The sequence below is a fragment of the Pseudophryne corroboree genome, chromosome 1 (assembly GCF_028390025.1).
Source record: "Pseudophryne corroboree isolate aPseCor3 chromosome 1, aPseCor3.hap2, whole genome shotgun sequence".
Taxonomy (NCBI): Eukaryota; Metazoa; Chordata; class Amphibia; order Anura; family Myobatrachidae; genus Pseudophryne; species Pseudophryne corroboree.
The window spans coordinates 717,292,799-717,317,667 of NC_086444.1; the positions used below are offsets into that span (position 1 = coordinate 717,292,799).

Sequence of the window (24,869 nt, forward strand, 5' to 3'; positions counted from 1 at the left end):
AAAAAGGGGCGGAGCCATCTCCCTCAGAACACTGGCGCCATTTTCCCTCACAGCTCCGCTGGAAGGATCGCTCCCTGGCTCTCCCCTGCAGTCCTGCACTACAGAAAGGGTAAAAAAGAGAGGGGGGCACTAAATTTAGGCGCAGTATATATATAATACAAGCGGCTATAGGGGAAAACACTCTGTATAGTGATATCCCTCTGTTATATAGCGCTCTGGTGTGTGCTGGCATACTCTCCCTCTGTCTCCCCAAAGGGCTTTGTGGGGTCCTGTCCTCTGTCAGAGCATTCCCTGTGTGTGTGCTGTGTGTCGGTACCGCTGTGTCGACATGTATGATGAGGAAAATGATGTGGAGGCAGAGCAAATGCCTGTAAATGTGTTGTCACCCCCTGAGGGGTCGACACCTGTGTGGATGGACTTATGGAAGGAATTACGTGACAGTGTCAGCTCCTTACGTAAAAGGTTTGACGACATAGGACAGCCGGCTACTCAGCTTGTGACTGTTCCAGCGTCTCAAATGTCATCAGGGGCTTTAAAACGCCCGCTACCTCAGATGGCAGACACAGATGTCGACACGGATACCGACTCCAGTGTCGACGACGATGAGACTAGTGTACCCTCCAATAGGTCCAGCCGTTACATGATTGAGGCAATGAAAAATGTATTACACATTTCTGATAGTACCCCAGGTACCACAAAAAAGGGTATTATGTTCGGTGAGAAAAAACTACCAGTAGTTTTTCCTGCATCTGAGGAATTAAATGAGGTGTGTGAGGAAGCCTGGACTTCCCCCGATAAGAAATTGATAATTTCTAAACGGTTATGGGCAGCGTACCCTTTCCCGCCAGAGGATAGGTCACGTTGGGAAACATCCCCTAGGGTAGATAAAGCGCTTACACGTTTATCAAAACAGGTGGCACTACCGTCTCAGGATACGGCCGCCCTAAAGGATCCTGCTGATAGAAAGCAGGAGGCTACCCTAAAAGCTATATATACACACACGGGCATTATATTGCGACCAGCGATTGCATCAGCATGGATGTGCAGTGCTGCTGCTGCGTGGTCAGATTCCCTGTCGGATAATATTGATACCCTGGATAGGGACAATATTTTGCTGACAGTAGAGCATATAAAAGACGCTGTCTTATACATGCGCGATGCACAGAGGGATATTTGCCGGCTGGCATCAAAAATAAGCGCAATGTCCATTGCCGCCAGAAGGGGGTTATGGACTCGGCAGTGGTCAGGCGAGGCGCATCCTTTCTGCCGAGAGGCAAAGGTAGAGGGAAAAAGCTGCAGCATACAGCCAGTTCCTAAGAGCAAAAGTCCTCCCCCGCGTCCGGTAAGTCCACAGCATGACGCTGGGGCTTCACAGGCGGACCCGGGTACGGTGGGGGCCCGTCTCAGAAATTTCAGCACACATTGGGCTCTCTCACAGGTGGATCCCTGGATCCTTCAAGTAGTATCTCAGGGGTACAGGCTGGAATTCGAGACGTCCCCCCTCCGCCGTTTTCTAAAATCTGACTTACCAGCAACTCTCTCTGCCAGGGAGGCAGTGTTGGTGGCTATCCAAAAACTGTATTCACAGCAAGTGATTGTCAAGGTACCCCTCCTTCAGCAAGGAAAGGGTTACTATTCCACAATGTTTGTGGTACCGAAACCGGACGGTTCGGTGAGACCCATCTTAAATTTAAAATCCTTGAACACGTATATCAGAAAGTTCAAGTTCAAGATGGAATCGCTCAGGGCGGTTATTGCGAGCCTGGACGAGGGGGATTACATGGTCTCTCTGGACATCAAGGATGCCTACCTCCATGTCCCCATTTGCCCTCCTCACCAGGAGTACCTCAGATTTGTGGTACAGGACTGTCACTATCAGTTCCAGACGCTGCCGTTTGGGTTATCCACGGCACCGAGGGTCTTTACCAGGGTAATGGCCGAAATGATGATACTCCTTCGCAAGAAGGGAGTTTTAATTATCCCGTACTTGGACGATCTCCTGATAAAGGCGAGGTCCAAGGAACAGTTGGTAGTGGGGGTAGCACTTTCTCGGGAAGTGCTACAACAGCACGGCTGGATTCTCAATATTCCAAAGTCACAGCTGGTCCCGACGACACGTCTTCTGTTCCTGGGAATGATTCTGGACACAGACCAGAAAAAAGTGTTTCTTCCAGTGGAAAAAGCCGAGGAGTTGTCATCTCTAGTCAGAGACCTCCTAAAACCGGGACAGGTGTCGGTACAGATGCAACAGCGGATAACCCTGTCGGCAAGGACCAGGGTGTCGCTGCTGTGGTGGCTGCAGAGGGCTCATCTACTAGAGGGCCGCAGATTCGGAATACAGGACTGGGTCCTGGTGACCACAAATGCCAGCCTTCGGGGCTGGGGTGCAGTCACACAGGGAAGAAATTTCCAAGGACTGTGGTCAAATCAGGAGATTTCGCTTCACATAAATATTCTGGAGCTAAGGGCCATTTACAATGCCCTAAGCCAAGCAAGGCCCCTGCTTCAGAACCAACCGGTACTGATCCAATCAGACAACATTACGGCGGTCGCCCATGTAAACAGACAGGGCGGCACAAGAAGCAGGAGGGCAATGGCAGAAGCCACAAGGATTCTCCGATGGGCGGAAACTCATGTGTTAGCACTGACAGCAGTGTTCATTCCGGGAGTGGACAACTGGGAAGCAGACTTCCTCAGCAGGCACGACCTCCACCCGGGAGAATGGGGACTTCATTCCAGAAGTCTTCCAAATGCTGGTAAACCGTTGGGAAAGACCACAGGTGGACATGATGGCGTCCCGCCTCAACAAAAAGCTAAAAAGATATTGCACCAGGTCAAGGGACCCTCAGGCGATCGCTGTGGACGCTCTAGTAACACCGTGGGTGTACCAGTCGGTTTATGTGTTTCCTCCTCTGCCTCTCATTCCCAAGGTACTGAGAATAATACGAAGGCGAGGAGTGAAAACTATACTCGTGGTTCCGGACTGGCCAAGAAGAGCTTGGTACCCGGAACTTCAAGAGATGCTTTCAGAGGACCCTTGGCCTCTGCCGCTCAGACAAGACCTGCTGCAGCAGGGGCCCTGTCTGTTCCAAGACTTACCGTGGCTACGTTTGACGGCATGGCGGTTGAACACCGGATCCTGAAGGAAAAGGGCATTCCGGAGGAAGTCATCCCTACCCTGATCAAAGCCAGGAAGGATGTCACCGCAAAACATTATCACCGCATTTGGCGGAAATATGTTGCTTGGTGTGAGGCCAGGAAGGCCCCAACGGAGGAATTTCAACTGGGTCGATTCCTGCATTTCCTGCAAGCAGGGGTGACGTTGGGCCTCAAATTGGGGTCCATTAAGGTCCAGATTTCGGCCCTGTCGATTTTCTTCCAGAAAGAACTGGCTTCACTGCCTGAAGTTCAGACTTTTGTCAAAGGAGTTCTGCATATTCAGCCTCCTTTTGTGCCCCCAGTGGCACCTTGGGATCTCAATGTGGTTTTGGAGTTCCTGAAATCACATTGGTTTGAACCACTTAAGAATGTGGATTTAAAATATCTCACGTGGAAAGTGGTCATGCTGTTGGCCCTGGCTTCGGCCAGGTGTGTGTCAGAATTGGCGGCTTTGTCATATAAAAGCCCTTATCTGATTTTCCATATGGATAGGGCAGAGTTGAGGACTCGTCCTCAGTTTCTCCCGAAGGTGGTATCAGCGTTTCACTTAAACCAGCCTATTGTGGTGCCTGCGGCTACTAGGAACTTGAAGGATTCCAAGTTACTGGACGTAGTCAGGGCCCTGAAAATTTATGTTTCCAGGACGGCTGGAGTCAGGAAAACTGACTCGCTGTTTATCCTGTATGCACCCAACAAACTGGGTGCTCCTGCTTCTAAGCAGACTATCGCGTGCTGGATTTGTAGCACTATTCAGCTGGCGCATTCTGCGGTGGGACTACCGCAGCCTAAATCTGTAAAAGCCCATTCCACAAGGAAAGTGGGCTCATCTTGGGCGGCTGCCCGAGGGGTCTCGGCTTTACAACTTTGCCGAGCTGCTACTTGGTCAGGGGCAAACACGTTTGCAAAATTCTACAAATTTGATACCCTGGCTGAGGAGGACCTGGAGTTCTCTCATTCGGTGTTGCAGAGTCATCCGCACTCTCCCACCCATTTGGGAGCTTTGGTATAATCCCCATGGTCCTTACGGAGTCCCCAGCATCCACTAGGACATCAGAGAAAATAAGAATTTACTCACCGGTAATTCTATTTCTCGTAGTCCGTAGTGGATGCTGGGCGCCCATCCCAAGTGCGGATTGTCTGCAATACTTGTAAATAGTTATTGTTACACAAATCGGGGTGTTATTGCGAGCCATCTGTTCAGAGGCTCCGTTGTTATCATACTGTTAACCGGGGTTCCTATCACGAGTTATACGGTGTGATTGGTGTGGCTGGTATGAGTCTTACCCGGGATTCAAAATCCTTCCTTATTGTGTCAGCTCTTCCGGGCACAGTGTCCTAACTGAGGCTTGGAGGAGGGTCATAGGGGGAGGAGCCAGTGCACACCAGATAGTCCTAAATCTTTCTTTAGATGTGCCCAGTCTCATGCGGAGCCGTCTATTCCCCCGTGGTCCTTACGGAGTCCCCAGCATCCACTACGGACTACGAGAAATAGAATTACCGGTGAGTAAATTCTTATTTTTACGTCCACCTCCTGTAATGGTTCAAACCAGTTCGATTGGAGGAACTGCAGCACCAAATTGAGATCCCAAGGTACCAAGGAAGGCATAAAGGGAGTTGGATGCGCAGAACACCTTTCAAAAACGTTTGGACCTCAGGGAGAGAAGCCAATTGTTTCTGAAAGAAAATGGACAAGGCCAAAATCTGGACCTTTATGGAGCCCAGACGTAGGCCCACATCCACACCTGCCTGCAGAAAAAACAGGAAACGTCCCAGGTGAAATTCCACAGCAGAATAATTTCTGCCCTCACACCAAGAGACGTATTTCTTCCAAATATGGGGGTAATGTTTAGACGTTACCCCCTTCCTGGCTTGGATCATAGTCGGGATAACTTTGTTAGGGATCCCTCTTCTGGCAAGAATCAGCCGTTCAACTTCCATGCAGTCAAATGTAGCCGTGGTAAGTCCTGATAGACGAATGGGCCCTGTTGCAGAAGATCCTCGCGAAGAGGTAGAGGCCACGGATCTTCGAGGAGCATCTCCAGGAGGTCCGTGTAGCAGGCCCTTCTTGGCCAATCCAGGGAAATGAGAATTACTTGAACCTTTTCCTTTTTTATTCTTTTCAGAATTCTTGGGATCAGAGGAAGTGGAGGAAACACGTATACCATCTGATAGACCCAAGGAGTCGTCAGAGTGTCCATCGCCACTGCCTGTGGGTCTCTCGACTGGAACAATACCGCTTGAGCTTTTTGTTGAGACAAGAGACCATCATGTCGATCTGTGGATATCCCCACAAACGTGTCAAACACCTGAACACTTCCAGGTGAAGGCCCCACTCCCCTGGGTGCAGGTCGTGTCTGATGAGGAAGTCTGCTTCCCAGTTGTCTATTCCCGAAATGAAGACTGCTGACAACGCCACAATGGATTTTTTTGCCCAGAGGAGAATTCTTGACACCTCTGACATTGCTGCTCTGCATTTCGTTCCGCCCTGTCGGTTTATGCACGTCACTGCCGTCACATTGTCCGACTGGACCTGAATGGCCCGATCCTGAAGAAGATAAGAGGCCTGCAGAAGGGCGTTGTATATGGTCCTGAGTTCCAGAATGTTGATTGGAACGGTGACTTCCTGACTTTACCATCTTCCTTGAAACTGCACCCCCTGGGTGACTGCTCCCCAACCTCTGAGGCTTGCGTCCATAGTTAACAGGATCCAGTCCTAAATTCCGAAACTCCGACCCTCGATGAGGTGAGAAATCTGTAGCCACCACAGAAGGGAGATCCTGGCTTTTGGCGACAGACGGATCCTCTGGTGCATGTGAAGATGCGATCTGGACCATTTGTCCAACAGATCGAGCTGGAAGGGTCTTGCGTGAAACCTTCCGTATTGAAGTGCCTCGTAAGAGGCCACCATTTTCCCCAGAAGTCGAATGCATAGATGCACCGATATACAGGTTGGCTTCAGGACATCCCGAACCATCGACTGGATTACCAATACATTTTCCAGCGGAAGAAACACTTTCTGCGACTCCATGTCCAGTATCATTTCCGGGAATGGGAGCCTCCGTGTTGGCTATAGGTGAGATTTTGGAAAGTTCAGAATCCACAAGTGATCCTGGAGAAGTTTGGTTGAGAGGCCAATGCTGTCCAGCAACTTCTCCCTGGATGGCGCCTTTATCAGAAGATCGTCCAGGTACGGAATTATGTTCACTCCCTGCTTGCGAAGGAGAAACATCATCTCTGCCATCACTTTGGTGAATACTCTCGGTGCTGTGAAGAGACCAAATGGCAGGGCATAGAACTGGTAGTGACAGTCCTGCAGTGCAAACCGTAGATAAGCCTGAAGAGACGGCCAGATTGGAATGTGAAGGTATGCATCCTTGATATCCAGAGACACAAGGAATTCCCCTTCCTCCAGACCTGAGATCATCGCTCTGAGACTCGATCTTGAACACTCTTAAGAACGGATTCAAGGACTTGAGGTTCAAGATTGGTTGTACCGAACCGTCCGGTTTCGGTACTACAAATAAGTTGTAATAGTACCCCTTGTTGTGCAGATGAGGTGGAACTGGAACAGTGACTTGAGTCTGTATCAGTTTTTGGATGTCCTGCTAAAAAGTTTTATACTTGCCTCTTGTGAAGCTGGTAAGCCTGGTTTGAAGAATCTGTGAGGTAGGAGCTCTTGGTACTCCAGTCTGTAGCCCTGGGAAATAAGATCTATGACCCAGGGATCCCGGCATGAACTTGACCAGATGTGACTGAAGAATTTTAGTCGGACTCCCACCTGACAGACTTCCAGGCATTGCGGTCCACCATCATGCTGAAGGCTTTGAGGAAGCAGAGCCTGAACTCTGTTCCTGAGCACCTGCAGTTGCTGGTTTGCGTGGTTTACCTCTTGCACCTCTGGAAGACTTAGAAGCACCTCAGGATTTTCCCTTGAACTTGGCTGTCCGTAAAGACTGTAAATTTGAAGCTGAATAAGCTTTCATGGCTGGGAGAGCTGCGGAAGGAAGATGCGTAGACTTGCCCGCAATAGCTTTGGAGATCCATTTATCTAGTTCGTCTTCATACAAGGCCTCTCCTGTGAATGGCATGCCTTCCACTCCTTTCCTGGAGTCCGCATCAGCAGTCCACTGGCGTAGCCACAAGACCCTGCGTGCTGGCACTTCCATAGTGGTGGTACGTGCATTAAGCAAACCAATCTCTTTTATGGCCTCCTCCATAAAGTTCGCAGAGTCCTGTATATGCTGCAGGAGTAAAACATCCCCCCCTAGACAAGGAATCTAACCCCTCAATTAGGTTACCTGACCATTTAGCAATGGCTTTTGTGATCCATGCACATGCAATAGTGGGTCTTTGTGCCACCCCAGCAGCTGTGTACGATGATTTGAATGTAGTCTCAATTTTATGATCAGCCGTATCTTTTAGGGAGGCTGCACCAGGGACGGGCAATACAGGGGCAGATGTATTAACCTGGAGAAGGCATAAAGAAGTGATAAACCAGTGATATGTGCAAGGTGATAAAGGCACCTGCCAATCAGATCCTAACTGTTAATTTACATATTGGAGCTGATTGGCTGGTGCCTTTATCACCTTGCACATATCACTGGTTTATCACTTCCTTATGCCTTCTCCAGGTTAATACATCTGCCCCACATTTTTTTGTGACAGCCTAGAGACCGATGCGTCCACTATCGGTGCATTTTACCAATTTTTCCTATCCTCCAGAAGAAAAGGAAAATATGAGAGCAACCTTTTAGGGATTTGAAATTTCTTATCCAGATTAACCCATGGTTCTTCAAACAGGGTATTCAATTCCTTTGACGTAGGAAAAGTGACTGAGGACTTCTTTTTTACATTAAAGTAAGATTCCTCACACTCCACTGAAACCTTATCAGGAATTTGTAGAACCTCTCTGATAGCATCTATAAGAGCCTCTATTCCCTGTGACGGGATCAGTATGAGATCCCGCTGGCTGAGATCCCGGCGGTCGTAATACCGACACCGGGATCCCGACCAGCACAATCACGACAGGAAGGCGAGCGCAACGCAGCCCCTTACGGGCTCGCTGCACTTGCCACGCTGCGGACCCGTGGCACACTAATTTATTCTACGCTCGGCACACTAATTTATTCTCCCTCTATGGGTGTCGTGGACACCCACAGAGGGAGAATATGTCGGGATTGTGCCTGTCGGGATCCCGGGGTTGGGATTCCGACAGCCGGGGTCCCGTCCGACGGCATCTTGACCGCATCCCCCTGTGACAGAATAGCATCCCCCCCTCCAAATCCACCTCACCCTCCTCCATGTCTGACCCATCAGCCTCAGAGTCAGACTGCAGGATATGGCCCAGAGATCATTTTTGCAGACAAATGGGAGGGGATTGAGACGCTGGTTTTGGGACTGAGTCTCTATTCATAAACTCATCCACAGTCTGTCTTAAGTATTGCGTCTCTTTCTCATTGCGGGATAGCTTTGTAGAAATATTTGAGCTCATTCCCTTAATGGAAGTAACCCAATCCGGTTCAGCCCCACTATTCTGGGAAGGTGCACTGCCCTGAGTATCCAGTAGTGAGCCCCCTGGTGAAGAGGAACACTCCGCTGTACAAGAAACACACTCTTTGCCTGACCTAATGTAAATGTGACAACACACACACACACACACACACACACACACACTAAAAGGTTAAGCACAAATAACCCACAAGGAGCCCTTCAGGAAGAAGCATAGTTATTTGGAGCCAGCCCCCTCCGCGCCCTTATCGCTAATGCCAAGCTTAGCCGGGTCACAGAGTAAGTACACTGATAATAGTTCCCCCTGCTATGACCCCCTGGTGCTGCTGAGGTAATCTGGAGTCTCTCCAGAGGAGCTGCGCGTCCCTGTCAGTCAGTGTCTGTGTCCACTGCAGCGGGAAAATGGTGCTGGTGAGCTGCTGGATCCGCTCATAGTGAAGGCCCGTCCCTTCAATGGCGCGCGGTCTTCTCGCTTTTTTATATATATATATATATATATATATATATACTGGCTGAGGTAATCTAGTGCTTAAAATGGAGAGAAAACCATTTTAAGGCTATTTTTGCCAGTGTGGGTACTGTGTACAGTGACGCAGCTGTGTACTGTGTCTGGAGACGCATTCCGCCCGGTTAGAAGAGGTGCATCTCCGTACCCTCATGCCACCATAATGGCTGGCGACCCGCTAGTCGGGACGCCGGCTTAGTACTCGCCACTCTTCTTTCTTCTGGCTTTGTTAGAGGTGGCGGTGTGCTGCGGGAATGTACGCTCGCTCGCCGTGATGGGGCTTACGAATAGTTCCCTCAGTAGCTCAGTGTCCTGTCAGCGGGGAACGGGACCATTAACCCTTCAAGAGGTTGGTCCCACGAAGCAGGCACGCTGCTGCCAACCAGTCCTGCCTGGAGCTTCCATAAGCGGGCACATTTTCTAAACTGAGTCTGGTAGGAGTGGCATAGAGGGAGGAGCCAGCCCACACTATCAAATTCTTAAAGTGCCCATGGCTCTTAGTGGACCCGTCTATACCCCATGGTACTAAATGGAACCCCAGTATCATAGGACGTAAGAAAAAAATAAAACCGAAGTGCAGTCAATATAGCACCAGTGGCCACTCAGGGTCAGGGGAGATGTACTAAGCCTTGGAGAGCGAGAAAGTACCAAAACCAATCAGCTCCTGTCGGGTTTTTTTTTTTAACATTCTGAGGGGCAGATGTATTAACCTAGAGAAGGCATAAGGAAGTGATAAACCAGTGATATGTGCAAGGTGATAAACACACCAGCCAATCAGCTCCCATATGTAAATTAACAGTTAGGAGCTGATTGGCTGGTGCATTATCACCTTGCACATATCACTGGTTTATCACTTCCTTATGCCTTCTCCAGGTTAATACATATGCCCCTGAGATGGTTATTAGTAAAGCAGTAAAGTATTTTAAAATATTACCAAATGAGAATGTCAATTTCAGGTTTATGGAATGCTTTACTAAAGGAATAAAATGTTCGGCTAGCATGCCGTATTCTTCCCCATCTGTCTATCAGGTAAAGAAACAGCTCAGAAATGATAAGATGGCATAGAGTTACACCACTGGCACACACATTACATCTGCAAGGTTAGGGATTAATGGTAGTTTTGAATTATTAATTTCATTTGAAATACCAATTGAATAATTATGGTTCGTTAATGATATTTCTGTTTAAGCCCAGTGTTTACGTGCATGAGATGCAGCCTTGGTAACAATACTATCCGCTATGGAAGTGACCCAGGTAAAAGGTCCCATACACTAGAACGATAATGCCCGATTTTATCCAATTTCGGGCATTCGGGCCGAAATATCGGGTGTAATTGGGCATTTTGGAGGTGTATCCAATCCGATGTGCGTTCCCGTGAGGGTTGGATCAGCTCACCTAGATCGTTAGTGCTGCACTTGTGATAAGTCAGTTCCTGCAAACATGGCTGGGATTGCATACAAAATGTACCAAATCGTATGGAACCACTCCGGGGAAGCTCCTGGGAGAGTTCAAGGGAAATCACCTCCGACTTCAGCCTCAGACATATTGTCCTAGTGTATGGGGCCCTTTACAACAGAGCCTGAAACATAGTAAACAAGTACAGTATATCAAGTCAGCGTCGTACGGCTACTAAACGCTGTATATCACCGGCCAGCCTACATCTGGGTCTGAGCTCCCACACACAGGAGTCAGTGAAGCTACAACTCCATGCGTGTGGCGGGATGTCATGCTACGCAGTGCCACTCAGGTGTCCTTTCACTCGTTAACATTCGGTAACATTCCTGCGGCTACTCTTCCCCGCCCTGATAAAGGCTCGGCGAAGCTCACCAATGGCTTTCTCCTACCCAGCGTGTGCGCTATAGACCCGCCCCTAGCTGGCGTCATTGTGTTGTGTGGAGGCGTGACTGTTGCCGGTATGAGCTGAGAAGGAGGGACGGACAGCCCGGCCTCCCTGTCTGCCAGTCAGTCAGTCATATGGGACAGCAACAGTTCAGAGTGCCGTCCTGAGTGGGAATAATGTGACGGGATTTGCTTTCCTTGGGCATAGTGTGTAGTACTACTGGGGCATCTGATTGGCTGCAGGGGCTGGAGCTTCCGATGTGCTAGCGATGAAGCTAATCGGCAGAGCTGGGCGAGAGAGTGCCACGTTGCCGCTCAGGTAGGCTGACAGCCGGAGGAAGCTTACTCTGTGACACGGGGGAGAGCGTGAGGGAGTCGGGTCTACAGTGTGTCTGATAGAAGTGTATGTATGTGTGTGTGTGTATATATATATATATATATATATATATATATATATATATATACCCATTTCGGGGATATATATATATATACCCATTTCGGGGATATATATATATATATATATATATATATATATATATATATATATATATATATATATATCCGAAATGGGGAGGGAGCTGGGCTCGCTGCACATTCTCATTCACGGACGATATGTGTTGGGGAAAAGTGGGTGATCTATATCCTGTTAGGGCACCAACCATCCCACAGCAGCCTCAGGCAGGGAGAGAATTGCTCTGCAGAAATAGATGAATTTGTTGCTCTAAATTAGTTTTTTTATACAAAGAGGATTTGATGTGTACATTAGAATCTCCTCAACTGTGTGTGTCAGTTGGCTGTATGTGTGTATATACACACTGTGGATATGCTTATTTGTGCTGAAGTTCAGAACGTGGGGTCCCCAGGGCTAGCATAACTAAAGGGCCCCTGTATCTCAGCAATAACTTGCATGCAATTTTCCTGCTGCAATTCTGTCCGGGAGCTTCCCGGGAGCCCTGTGATTTGCTACTTAAGTGAATTTTTACATGTGATTTATCTCATGCGCTTTAATGTTATTAAACCTATTTCCATGCAATTTAGATAAATCTAATGGTGCCCATACACTTGTGAGATAATCGGTACTAACCTTCGATTTCGACCGCATCTGTGAGAGAAATTGAAGGATTGTATGCACATTTTAGGTACCTTTCGATGCGATGCGCGGGCACGTCGGTCGAATCTCACGTCTCAAGATAGTATGTGCTGCACTTAAAATTTATCAAATCGCAGTGCGATCGCATGTGTTTTTAAACACACATGCTATATATCGCACTGCGATGGGCACCCGCCTCTGGCCGCTCCCACTCAGCGGTGACATGCCCATCACGTGATTACCATGCGATTGATCGCATGGTAATCACTTTGGCAGTTCAGGTGCGATTTCAGCACACCTAAGCTGCCGGTGCGATGCCCGCGATGTCGCGGGGCATGGCACAAGTGTATGGGCACCATAACATGCAGCACGTGTAATCTGCGATTGCGATGGGAGACACGGGAATGCTCATTGCATCGCAATCGCACGAAAAATGGCATGCAATGTGACACTTTTCATGCTATCCGTCTCAGCAATTTGTCTCAATTGCATGAAAACAGGCAATGTTGCACTAGTGTATGGGGCCTAAGCTGCCTCAGTACACTATTCACGTGGACCTGTGGCAAGTTTAATGATGTTCTGAAGCAGTTTAGTTATGTTTTGAACTTGAACCGATTATTTGTTATTATTCCAATCAAGTACAAGGATGGCCGCAGGTTGGCCACGCCTGCTCTAGAGTATATAGAAATTGTGTGCAAAACTGAAAATATCCAGTAAGTGGCAGTCCTGTGGGCAAAAATGCCTTTATAATGAGAGGTCAGAGGAGTATAGCCAAACTGGTTCAAGCTGACAGGAAGTCAACTTAAAACTTAAATGATGCGTTACAACCGTGGTATGCAGAAGAGCTTCTCTGACCACACATCATGTTGAACCTAGAAGTGGGTAGACCAGAATAACAGAAGACCAGAGCATTTAACTGGACAGTTAAATATTGCCTGGGTTGAGAAATGCCAATTTCTACTGCAAAATGCTTTGCTAGGATCATAATTTGGCATATACCACATTATTCCATGAATCTGTCTTGTCTCCTGTCAACTTTTCAGGCTATTGATGGTGTATTATTGTGGGGAATATTTTCTTGGCACACATCAGACCATTTACAACTTGGCATTAGTTAGACTCCATAGCCAATCTGAATATTGTTGCTGACTACGTCAATCCATTTAGGGTGACTGTTTACCCATCTTCTATTACCTACTTCAAGCAGGTTAACGCGTCATCTCAAAAGCTGGTTCCAGAAACACAACAATGAGGTCAGTGTACTCTAATGGCCTCTACGGTCAACCAATTCAATAGAGCAGGCCTGACCAACAGATGGCTCTCCAGCTGTTGCGAAACTACACATCCCTGCATGACCTGACAGAGTTTTGATATTCCATAACAATAGAAAAACTGACAGGGCATGCTGGCACTTGTAGTTTCACACTAGCTGGAGAACCACAGGTTGGCCAGGCCTGCAATAGAGCATCTTTGGGATAAAGTGGAACAGGAAGTTCACAGCATGAACTTGCAGCCGACACATCTGCCCATTGCTTATGTGGATCGGAATCTCTAAGAAGATTTTCAGCATCTTGCTGAACTCGGATTGAGGGCAATTTTTTTCTACACAGAACTAGAAAGGTGTACCTGCAGTAATAAACTTGTCACTGTGTGCGAACATACTTAAATTCACTGGCTTGGGCAACATTATGGTTTAGTTGTACCAAAGGAACATGGTATTTCTCCTTCAGGGTCCACAGGATCTACCTTGGGTTGTAGTAGGTGTCAGTAGAACGGATACCAAAGGGTTAAAGCTTTTGAGCTCCCAGGATGCAAGAGTCCAGCCTCCCTATAATCCCGCCTCCTCGCTCATGGAATTCAGTTTTTTGTTTGGTGCGGCAGGAGCCACAAGCTTTTAATTTATTTTTTTGAAAAAAAATTTGTGCGACTTTTCTATGCGTGTTTTGGCAGGCACCAGCAGGATGTACTAGCAAGTCCATACTGACGGTCCTAGGCTGCGGCCGGAGCACGGGACGCCTGTTTCCGGTAGAGGTCTAAGTCGCATGTATTGCAGGCTTACTGTCTCGGGGAGGGGGGGGGGTAGACTACTGAACAGTCACTGACGCGGTCATCCACCTCTGGTGCATCAGCGCTAGACTTCAGGGATCATATGGATTAGTAAGAGGCCGCGATCCCTGGGGTGGAAGTCAGCTGTTGAAAGTAAGGCACTCTCCTGGTCGCCCCTCCCCCCAGTTCATGACCAGTTTCCTCTGAGTTTCCCACCATGAACTGATATTCCCGCTTCCGTCTGAGACGCTTAGACATTACAGTACAGTCAGAATCACTGTGTCCACTGGTGCGTCTGGTACTGCGGGCCGTTGTTAGTGGCATGGTCGAATACGGGAGCAGGGTTTGTTTCCCTGTATCCTGCTCTCCTGAGGCAGGCGGTATAGCACTGATTTCCTACCTACTCTGGCGGTATTGTATAGTTGAATAGGTGCCTGATGCAAATGAGTAACTGTGAATATATATTGCTGTATTATTCGCTGTGGGTCTGAATATGCTAATCTCCCGGTATGAGGTAAATGCAGTAATGTGCTTTCCTACCTACTGTACTTAGTTGTATCGTGTAGTTGAACAATGTGCTCATTCTGCAAATGTATACTAATGCATTATTATGTGACTGTTTGCTAGTGCGGATGCTGACTTTAAACTTTGTTTCTGTCAGTCTTCATTTCTCTCTCTCTTGATTTCATACCCTCAATGCTGGTGCAAAGCAGGGTAGGGTCTGATTGTACTTCACTTTAAAACAAAAGTGGGGACTGTCAGATTGATAAATATTATACCGTTGTGTGAATATTGTTGCTATGTCCTCTAAAGGCAAGGGTAACGAGGCAGTACATTAACATCATGTTTGTCCTGCAAAGCTGGGTTAACCTTTCAGGATCTGGTACAAGATGGGTTATGTGTAAAAACCTAAAATTTCTTAATCAACCGGCCTTAAGCCAAGAACCTCTTTGGGCATCTTTTGCACAGGTTTTATCAATATAGCGTGTCGTCTGGGGGTTCCAGCTACATTGTCAGTTATGGGGTACCCACAGTGCCCTTACATGTAACAACCCCTTGGGTTATGTCACACCCAGTCCAAGATTTAGCTCAGACCCCTGCTGCCTTTCAGCAAATGCAGGCAGACAGGCCCAGGGACCTGAAAACAGATAGACATGGAGCACCATCCTCACAGTCTACACCGTTTTCAGACTCCGAGGATACTTCATATGATGAAGTTGGATCCTATCACTCTGACTCTGCATCAAGAGAAGAGGAGCACCTTACCTCCGTAGATAGAATGCATTTAACTGCATGAATTAACTCAATTATATCAATGGAGGAGGCAGTAGAGTCTGTTAAAATCTAAGGCTCCTGTCTTTAAATGTCCAAAAACAGTAAAAGCAGAATTTCGTAACTCAGATCAGTGACTGAAATCATGCAAGAGGCATGGGTAACACAGAGTAAGAAATGTAAGATTCCTAATAAATGGGCTTTTTTATTATCCTCTCCTATCTGTGGACTGTTTAAAAAGGGAAGGTCCTCCCAAAGTAGATACACACGTAGTTCGACTGGCGCGCAAATCTATATTACTTCTGCCTTCAACATTATTAAATGATGTAACACACAGAAAAATGTATGGTTTTCTTAAAACTGTATTCTCCTAAATAGGGGCAGTTACAATTCCAGCTGTAGCCACAACTTGTGTGGCTAAAGCAGTGGTAGGCTGGGCAGAAGCCCTGGAAAATGATTTCTCAGTTCCAGCAACGAAAGAACAGTTATCCCATATAGCAATATAAAGGAGGCAGCTGCTTTTATGGAAGAAGCAGCCCTCGATATGGGTATAGTACAGTGATGGGGAACGTTTGGCACTCCAGCTGTTGTTGAACTACACATCCCAGCATGTCCTGCTATAGTTTTAGTATGGCCAAATAGCAAAACTGTAGCAGGGCATGCTGGGATGTATAGTTCAACAACAGCTGGAGTGCCAAAGGTTCCCATCACTGGTATACCAGCTTCCTCAGTAGCAGCTAGGAGAGCTGCTTGGTTACGTTCATGGATAGCTGCCTCGGAATCCAAGAAGGTACTGGAATCCCTGCCTTTTGTTGGAAATATTCTGTTTTGTACAGAAGTAGGCAATATTCTGTTGTCTGAAGCAGACTTCAAAAAAAGTTAGGTATTCTTCGACATCAAAAGCTAAACCCAGATTTCCTGCTTTCGGGTACAAGGTAAAGCAAAAGGAAAAGTTTATAGCAAACAGTCACAATCGGATAAATCTGATAGGACTAAGACCAAATAGGCTTAGTCAACCAGACAAACAAAATAACCAAGATTGGTGCTCGGGCGCAAACTGGGTCACTGTTCTAATGCTGCTGCTAAAAACACAGGATTAGTCAGTCCTGTAGAAAACAGAAGAACATATAAAAATATAAAATAGCAGCGCTAATGTGTATACATTAATAAACAGAGATGGATTGGATGAAAAAGAATAGTAAACATTTATTAAAATACTTTAATGTTGACAATAATTAAAAAGAACATATTCACCGACATGGGCTTTCTAATCAATAGTGTCCGTTCCTTTTGAAATTTACTGGACTATAATTGGTGTTGAAATCTGTATTTTGGGAGCTGATAGCACAGTCCAAATTGGTTACATTACCGCATTTGTGCCGCTGGAGGAAAAAGGTCCCTTTAGTAAGATCCTTCAATTGGGGGTTGGTACCGTGGGCCTAGGTCCTCACCAAATTGTGGATCCTTTCTTGCGGGATAGGCCTGAAATTAGCCTGTAATGGAGCCCATTCACCAAAGTAGTTCCTGTTTTAGAGTCCAGTATGGTCCGGGCACTGAAACTGCAGCATGTAGTCGGTGATGAAAGTGACAACTGACGCGTTTCGCTGCAGGTCTGTTTATATGTTAGTCAACCAGACGCCCGGCTTCTAAACCAGAAGATAAGCCTGGTAGGAGGCCGACTTCTTCAATTTGCACAGGTCTGGCAGCAGTCCACCACAGATACCTGGGTGCAAGAAGCAGTGTCTCACGGTTACACTTTCTCCTTCAAGAACGCACCCCTCAAAACCAGTCCGTCTCCTGTGGAAACGAAGGCCAGGGCCCTACAAGATGCAATGCAGAAGTTGCTATAATCAGGAGTGATAGTACCGATTCCCTCAGCACAGCGAGGACTAGGTTTCTATTCCAACCTGTTTCTAGTGCAGAAACCAAATGGGTCTTACCGACCCATTCTCAGTCTCAAAGCTCTGAACAAATATATTTGGTTGCCTCGATTCCAAATGGAAACTTTATGAACCATTAGCTCCTCCCCTTCATGCCCCTTCCCACAGGGAGTTTAGAAAAAAGTCCCCTCATGAGAGGATAAAACTTTTTTATTATTTTTAGTATGCTGTCTGGGCAACCGGCCTTATGAGGTGCAGAGCCGCTTCCCTGCTGCAGGACCACCGTCCTGAGGGGTTGTTTGTTCAGCGGGGCCTGCGCCTTGGCTGTTACAGCCACAGCACGCCGCACACCCCTAACACTGCCTGAAGGTGACATCGGTGGTGAGTACAAACCGGGAGCCCCGATAGGGGGGTCCCCCGGTTCAAAGTGCAACTGACCAAGGGTGCGGCATACAGGACCCTCCCTGGGGTGGTTCCTGCTAGGCTCCCCTGTGTGTAAACTGGCACAAAACTGCTACTAGCACTTATGTGTTGTTTAAGCTGTTTAGGTGACTTTGCCAGTATAAATAATATGTATAGCTCCGGCGCCATTGGACCGGGCGGAGCTTCCTCGGACCGGGACTTGGGGCATTTTTGGCGCCTTCCTCTGCTTACAGCAGCCATCTACGGCACACACTCAGCGCTTTCTGGCTCACAGACACGCTGGAAACTGGTACAGGGTGTAGCTAAGGGGGAGAGCCGCTTGTGTACACTATACTGAGCCTATTTAGGACTGCATTTGTTACTGTTTACTGTGATTTACAGAGCTGACAGTCTCAATGGGGCTGTGCAGCTCAGGGTGTGCTGGCATTTATCCCTCTCCCTGTGTCTCCTCTCGCATACAGTATGGCAGGCTTGCATTATAATGGTCTGTGTGTATGTTTTTGTACTCACTGTGAAAATTGGTAAGCACAAGCTGTGCAGTATATGTCACACCAGATTCTCTACATTATCTAATGACTCTGGGGGTAATTCTGAGTTGATCGCAGCAGCAAATTTGTTAGCAGTTGGGCAAAACCATGTGCACTGCAGGGGGACAGATATAATATGTGCAGAGAGAGAGAGATTTGGGTGTGGTGTGTTCAAACTGAAATCTAAATTGCAGTGTAAAAATAAAGCAGCCAGTATTTACCCTACACAGAAACAAAATAACCCACCCAAATCTAACTCCCTCTGCACATGTTATATCTGCCTCCCCTGCACTGCACGGGGTGGTATTCATGTGACCACCGGTCAGCTGACCGACAGTCACATGACCTCCTCCACGAGCCCGACTGCTCACTATCCCGATGGTCGGCATGCCGACCAACAGGGACTATTTCCACTCGTAGGTGTCCACGACACCCATAGAGTGGGAATAGAACCCGTGGCGACCGCAGGTCGCCACCGAGCCCGCAAGGGGCTTGCTGCACCCGCCCCTCCCCGCCGGGATCCCGGCGTCGGTATGCTGCCGGGATCCCGGCGTCTGTAAGGTGACCGGCGGTCAGGAGACCGCCGGTCACCAGTACTACACCCGCACTGCACATGGTTTTGCCCAACTGCTAACAAATTTGCTGCTGCGATCAACTCCGAATTACCCCATCTGTTTCCTGTGAGCAATGCAGTCTAGCTTCACAAATTCGTGAAGAGGTTGGGGGAGAGGGTCCAGAGCCCCACTTGTTAGGGCCTCTTAAGACTATAATGTCAGATATGTCATCCCTGCTCACTGCTAATGTGCAGAAAACTCAGCTACTGCAACAAGCTGTTGCAGATTTAGCTGCTAGGGCTGACGCCCTCTCTCATGCTGGTCCCCAGAAGTGGGGTTTACCTGCGCTGCTCTCTGATACAGATGATATACAAGATGATGGGGATGACCTGGATCCCATTAGTGGGGATCCCGATTCTACTCAGGGTATTGAACCCCTCATTTTGGCTATATGGGATGTATTAAAGCTCCCTCTAGAGGACGCTGCATCACAGCAGTCGTTTTCCTTTGTACAAAACAAAATAAAGTAGCGATTCGTACAGAATTTTTGCTGAGGGGCCATGGGCGCGTGCGCAGCAGGCCCTACTGCGCATGCGCCTGCAATTTCTGCGGGGGGCCGCAGAAATTACGATTGCCTCTGCCTGTCAATCAGGCAGTCGGTTGCAGGAGGGGGGCGGCAGTGCTCCGTTTTCTGGGTGGAAATGGGGTGTGCAAGCCCAAACGGTGGGCTGGTATGCGCGAGCGGGGGCGCGTCGGGGCTGCAGCCGCAGCAGCTGCGATAACAAAAATGGCACCGGGACTCCTTCGGCCGCAGCTAAGCTGCGCCGGCAGGAGTCCTCCTTAATTTCTGCTAACAAGCAGAAATTGCATGCTGTTCGCAATTTCTGCTTGAAGCAGGGTGTAGGCACCGGTCAACATACTGGGCGGCCTTGCCCAGCACTGGCGGCCCCCAGCATGCGTGCTAATAGTTAGCAAATTCTGCTGATTAGCAGAATTTGCTAACCTTACTGAATTGGCCCCAATGTTCCTTTCCCTGATTCTCCAGAGTTAGATGACTTATTCAAACAGGCCTGAAAAAATCCAAAGAATTCCAAGTGTGCAAAAAGTTTTTGCGCACTTTACCGTTTGCTCCTGAAGGTAGAACATTTTGGGAGGAACAGCTGGCGTGGATGTCTGTCTCTTGCCTGTCTAAGAAGGCGGCGCTACCTGCCTTGGCTCCTTTACCATGAAGGATCCTGGGGATCGGAAGATAGAGACTACCCTAAAGTCTATATACACTGCAGCCGGCCTCTCACAAAGACCTGTTATTGCGGGTTGCTGGATGACCCATGCTATTCATTCTTGGGCCATTCAAATTCAGGGTGGGTCTTTCGGGGGATATGCCCTTAGTTACTATGGTAACCCTACTGAAGCACATTCAGGACACTACACGTGTCCTCTGTAATTCCCTCAAGGAGATGGGGAACATAAATGCTTGGACGTCTGCCATGGCAGTGTCGGCACGCAGGGCCTTGTGGTTGCTTCAGTGGATTGTGGATGCAGAATTCAAACGTAGTGTGGAATCTCTTCCCTTTTTCTGGGGAATGGCTTTTTAAGGTTGAATTGGGTTCCTGGATTTCCAAAGTTACGGCTTGGATATCCATGTTTCTCCCCTCTGGGGCCCCGCCGGCAAGACGCTCCTATCCGGGGCAGTCTGTCCAGTCCTTGCGGTCTCACAGATTTCAATCGAAGGCCAGAAGTGCCTCCAATGCAACCAGAGTCACCAGAGGTAAGTCCAGAAAACCTGCAAGCACCAGTTCTCTGGAACAGTCCACCGGTTCTGCTTCTGCTAAGGCCTCAGCATGATGGTGCCCACCCACCCCGAGGGGATCTCAAGGTGGGAGCTCGACTGCGTCACTTCAGCAGCGCCTGGGAGACTTCCTGCCAAGATGCCTGGGTCAGAGAGCTCGTTTCTCAGGGCTACAAGCTGGAATTCGACAGTATCAAGCTTACCAGCTTTGGAGGATATGCAAGTTACTATACAACAGTTTTATCCGAAAGTTGGTCCAGTCCCACGTCATTGTTCCAGTACCGCAACGCGGGAAGGGGTTTTACTCAAACCTGTTCGTGGTACCGAAACCGGATGGTTTGGTAAGGCCAATTTTTAATCTGAAATCCTTGAATACGTATTTGAGGATGTTCAAGTTCAAAATAGAATCCCTGAGCGCAGTGATTGCGGGCCTGGAGGAACGAGAATTTATGGTCTCCTTGGATATCAAGGACGCCTATCTCCATATTCCGATTTGGCCGCCTCATCAGGCGTATCTGCGATTTGCCCTGCTGGACGATCACTTCCAATTCCAGGCCCTACCCTTCGGTCTGTCTACAGCCCTGAGGGTATTCACAAAGGTGATGGCGAAGATGATGTTCCAACTCCGGGTCCAGGGGGTCAATGTGGTCCCTTTATCTGGACGATCTTCTGATAAAGGCAAGATCCAGGAAGCTCTTGTTACTCCATATCAACCACACCATCTTCTGTCAGACCACGGGTGGATCCTCAATTTACAGAAGTCCCACCTGGAGCCAACTCAGAGGCTCCTATTCCTGGGGATGTTGCTGGATACTGTGGTAGAAGGTGTTTCTACGAGAGGAAAAAGCGAAAACACTTAGGAAATGGTCCGCATGGTACTCCGACCTTCTCGAGTGTCCATCCATCTTTGCATTCACATCTGCAGATGCACCAGATGATTCGGCTGTCACTTCAGGCCAGGACTTCCCTCCTGTGGTGGCTACAATCCTCCAATCTCCTGGAAGGCCGGAGTTTCGGGAATCAGGATTGGACCCTCCTCACGACTGATGCCAGTCTGTGAGGATGGGGGGGGCTGTCACCCAAGTGGCACAGTTCCAGGGCAGGTGGTCAGCCCACGAGGCCCTCATTCCGATCAGCATTCTGGAACTTCATGCAATCTACAATGCTCTGCTTCAGGCCTCTACTTTGCTCAGGGATCAAGCGATCCAGGTTCAGTCTGACAACGCCACGACGGTTGCATATATCAATCGACAAGTAGGGACAAAAAGCAGAGTCTGCATGCGAGAGGTGTCAAGGATACTCCTCTGGGCGGAAAGAAATGCAAGAGCAATGTCGGCAATCTTCATTCCGGGTGTGGACAACTGGGAAGTGGACTTCTTCAGTCGTCACGAACTCCACCGCGGGGAGTGGGGGGGCTCCACCATCTGGTGTTCCAACAGATCATCGATCGCTGAGGTTGCCCACAAATAGACTTGATGACTTCTTGTCTCAACAAGAAGCTTCCCTGGTATTGCTCAAGTAACAGGGACCCTCAGGCGAGGGCAGTGGACGCTCTGGCATCGTTGTGGCTGTACCGGCTGGTCTACCTGTTTCCTCCGATTCCGTTGCTCCCAAGGGTACTAAAGCGAATCAGGAATCAGGCGGCCCAGGCAATTCTGATTGGCCTCGGAGGGCGTAGTACGCGGATCTTCTGGACATGTCCGTTAAAGACCCTTGGCCTCTACCACTAAGAAACGATCTTCTGCAACAAGGACCGTTCGGCTACCCGGACTTTTGGTGACTTCGTCTGACAGCATGGAGGTTGAGTGGAACATACTAGGTCACAGGGCCTTTCCAAGAAGGTTATTGCTACCATGGTTCAGGCCAGGAAACCTGTGATGTCAAAACACTATCATCCTATCTGGAGAAGATATGTCTCTTGGTGCGAGGAATGCAAGTATTCGCCTGCTGAGTTTCACTTGGGACGGTTCCTACGTTTCCTGCAGGCTGGTGTAGATAAGGGCTTACGTCTGGGTTCTATTAAGGTCCAGATTTCAGCCCTCTCCATTTTCTTCTAGAAGAAACTGGCAGTGTTGCCAGAAGTTCAGACCTTCTTGCAAGGAGTACTGTACATACAACCACCTTTTGTGCTGCCTACGGCACCTTGGGATTTGCGTGTAGTGTTGGCATTTCTGCGGTCCTCCTGGTTTGAACCTCTGATGACGGTAGAAGATAAGTACCTCACGTGGAAGACGGTAATGTTACTGGCCCTGGCTTCTATTCGACATGTCTCAGAATTGGGGGCCTATCGTGTAAGAGTCCCTACTTGGTCTTTTACGAGGACAGAGCGGACTAGACGGCAGTTCCTGCCAAAGGTTGTCTCCGCGTTTCATCTGAATCATCCTATTGTGGGTCCGTCCAGTTCTGACCCTTCTGCTACTCCGGAAGTCATTGGATGCTGTGCGTACCGTGAAGATATATGTCGAGCATACAGCTCTGGTCAGAAAGAGGGATTCCTTGTTTGTGCTCTATGATGCGCAGAAGAAGGGTTGTACTGCTTTAAAGCAGTCTATTGCTCTTTGGATTAAGAAATGCTATCCAACAGTCCTATGTGTCGTCGGCCTCACCTGTTCCTAAGTCTCTAAAGGCCCACTCTACTAGATCAGTGTGCTCTTCCTGGAGTCTCGGCCTTGCAACTATGCTGAGCTGCTACCTGGTTGGGGAAGAAACCTCTTGTGAAGTTCTACAAATTTGATACCCTGGCCAAAGAGGATACCCAGTTTGGGCAGGCGGTATTGCAGCAGTCTCTGCACGCTCCCGCCCATTCTGGAAGCTTTGGGACATCCCCATCGTACTAGTTTTCCCCAATATCCCTTATGGATGTTAGAGAAAATAGGATTTTAATACCTACAGTTAAATCCTTTTCTCTTAGTCCATAAGAGATATTGGGCGCCTGCCTCAATGTGTGGACTTTTTCTGCAGGTTCTTGTTCTATAGTTACCTGTTCAGCTGTTGCTGTTGTTACCAGCTGTTGCTGGTTTTATGTTTGTGGTGTGCTAGTGTGTAAATCTCACCACCCTTTGCTATCATGTTCCTTCTCTCATATGTCCTTTCTCCTTCGGATACGTTTTTACCTATAACTGCCTGTGGGAGGGGGCATAGAGAGGAGGAGCCAGCACACCCAGTTGAAGAAATTTAAAGTGCACTGGCTCCTTTGGACCCTGTCTATACCCCATTGTACTAGTTTTCCCAAATATCCCTTATGGACTAAGAGAAAAGGATTAAATAGGAAAGATCCTATTTTTCCCTGTATCTAGACTATTTGCTAATCCTGGCACAATCCCAGGAAACTCTTCACTGCCATCTACAACTGATAGTAGCCAGCCTACATGCTCACAGTTGGCTCATAAATTGGGCGAAGTCTTCTCTAGTCACAACACATGACACACCTAGGGGCTGTATTGGATACCAGTCTTCAGAAAATCTTTCTACCCTGGACAAAATAGCCACAATACAGACTAGAATTCAGGGATTGTTACACATCGGAGAGTATCCATTCATGCAGCAATGCAAATTCTGGGATCAGTAGTTTCAACATTTGACATAGTAGAATACTGTATGCTCAATTCCATTCAAGATCCCTTCAACATCTGATTCTCTCCAAATGGAACGGACAGCATCAGACGATAAAAACTTAGACAATAATTCTTCCACAGGGAGTGCATCTATTATTAGCCTGGTGGCTATACATGTCCCATCTGGACAGAGGGCGAACCTTTTGGATTTCAAACTTGGTGGTCCTGACAACATACGTCAGTCTCCAAGGCTGGGGAGCCATAACAGAACAGTGCTCTCTCTAGGGGCGCTGAAAATTCAAACAGGAAAGGAGCGCCGTGATACTAATAGCTCCGTCGTAGCCCAGAAGAAATTGGTACACAGATCTGCAGAGGCTGTCCGTGGATACTCCATTCCTTCTGCCTCAACGTCTAGATTTACTGATCCAGGGTCCCTGGGTTGACTCTCCTTGACGGAGTGGCTCTTGAAACATTTATCTTAAAGTTGAAAGGTTTTTCACAAGAGGTAACTCAAACGATGCTTAAAACAAGGAAACCATCCTCTGCTTGCATCTATTACCGGGTATGACATGCGTATTTTCAATGGGGCGCTTCCAGAAAATGACCCAAGGTCTTTCAGAGTTTCAAGAATTCTAGCATACCTTCAAGCAGGAATGGACAAAGGTCTCCGCTTAGCTTCCTTGAAGGTACAAATGTCAGCATTAACTGTGTGGTTCCAAAAGA

At 48.2% G+C, this 24,869-nt stretch overlaps 1 protein-coding gene across 4 annotated transcripts in view; it reads left to right on the forward strand.

Annotated features, from left to right (window-relative positions):
* LOC134909004 (GRAM domain-containing protein 2B-like) overlaps window positions 1–24,869 on the forward strand; it is a 265,256-nt gene that overhangs the window by 46,936 nt on the left and 193,451 nt on the right. The window contains exon 1 of one of the 4 annotated variants that reach the window (XM_063915365.1): window positions 11,031–11,330. The exons of the other annotated variants lie outside the window; for them this stretch is intronic. Within the exon in view, the coding sequence (XP_063771435.1) occupies window positions 11,281–11,330 (50 nt within the window). The 5' untranslated portion in view covers window positions 11,031–11,280. Of the gene's footprint in view, window positions 1–11,030; window positions 11,331–24,869 lie in introns of those variants that run through there. 4 annotated transcript variants of the gene reach the window in all.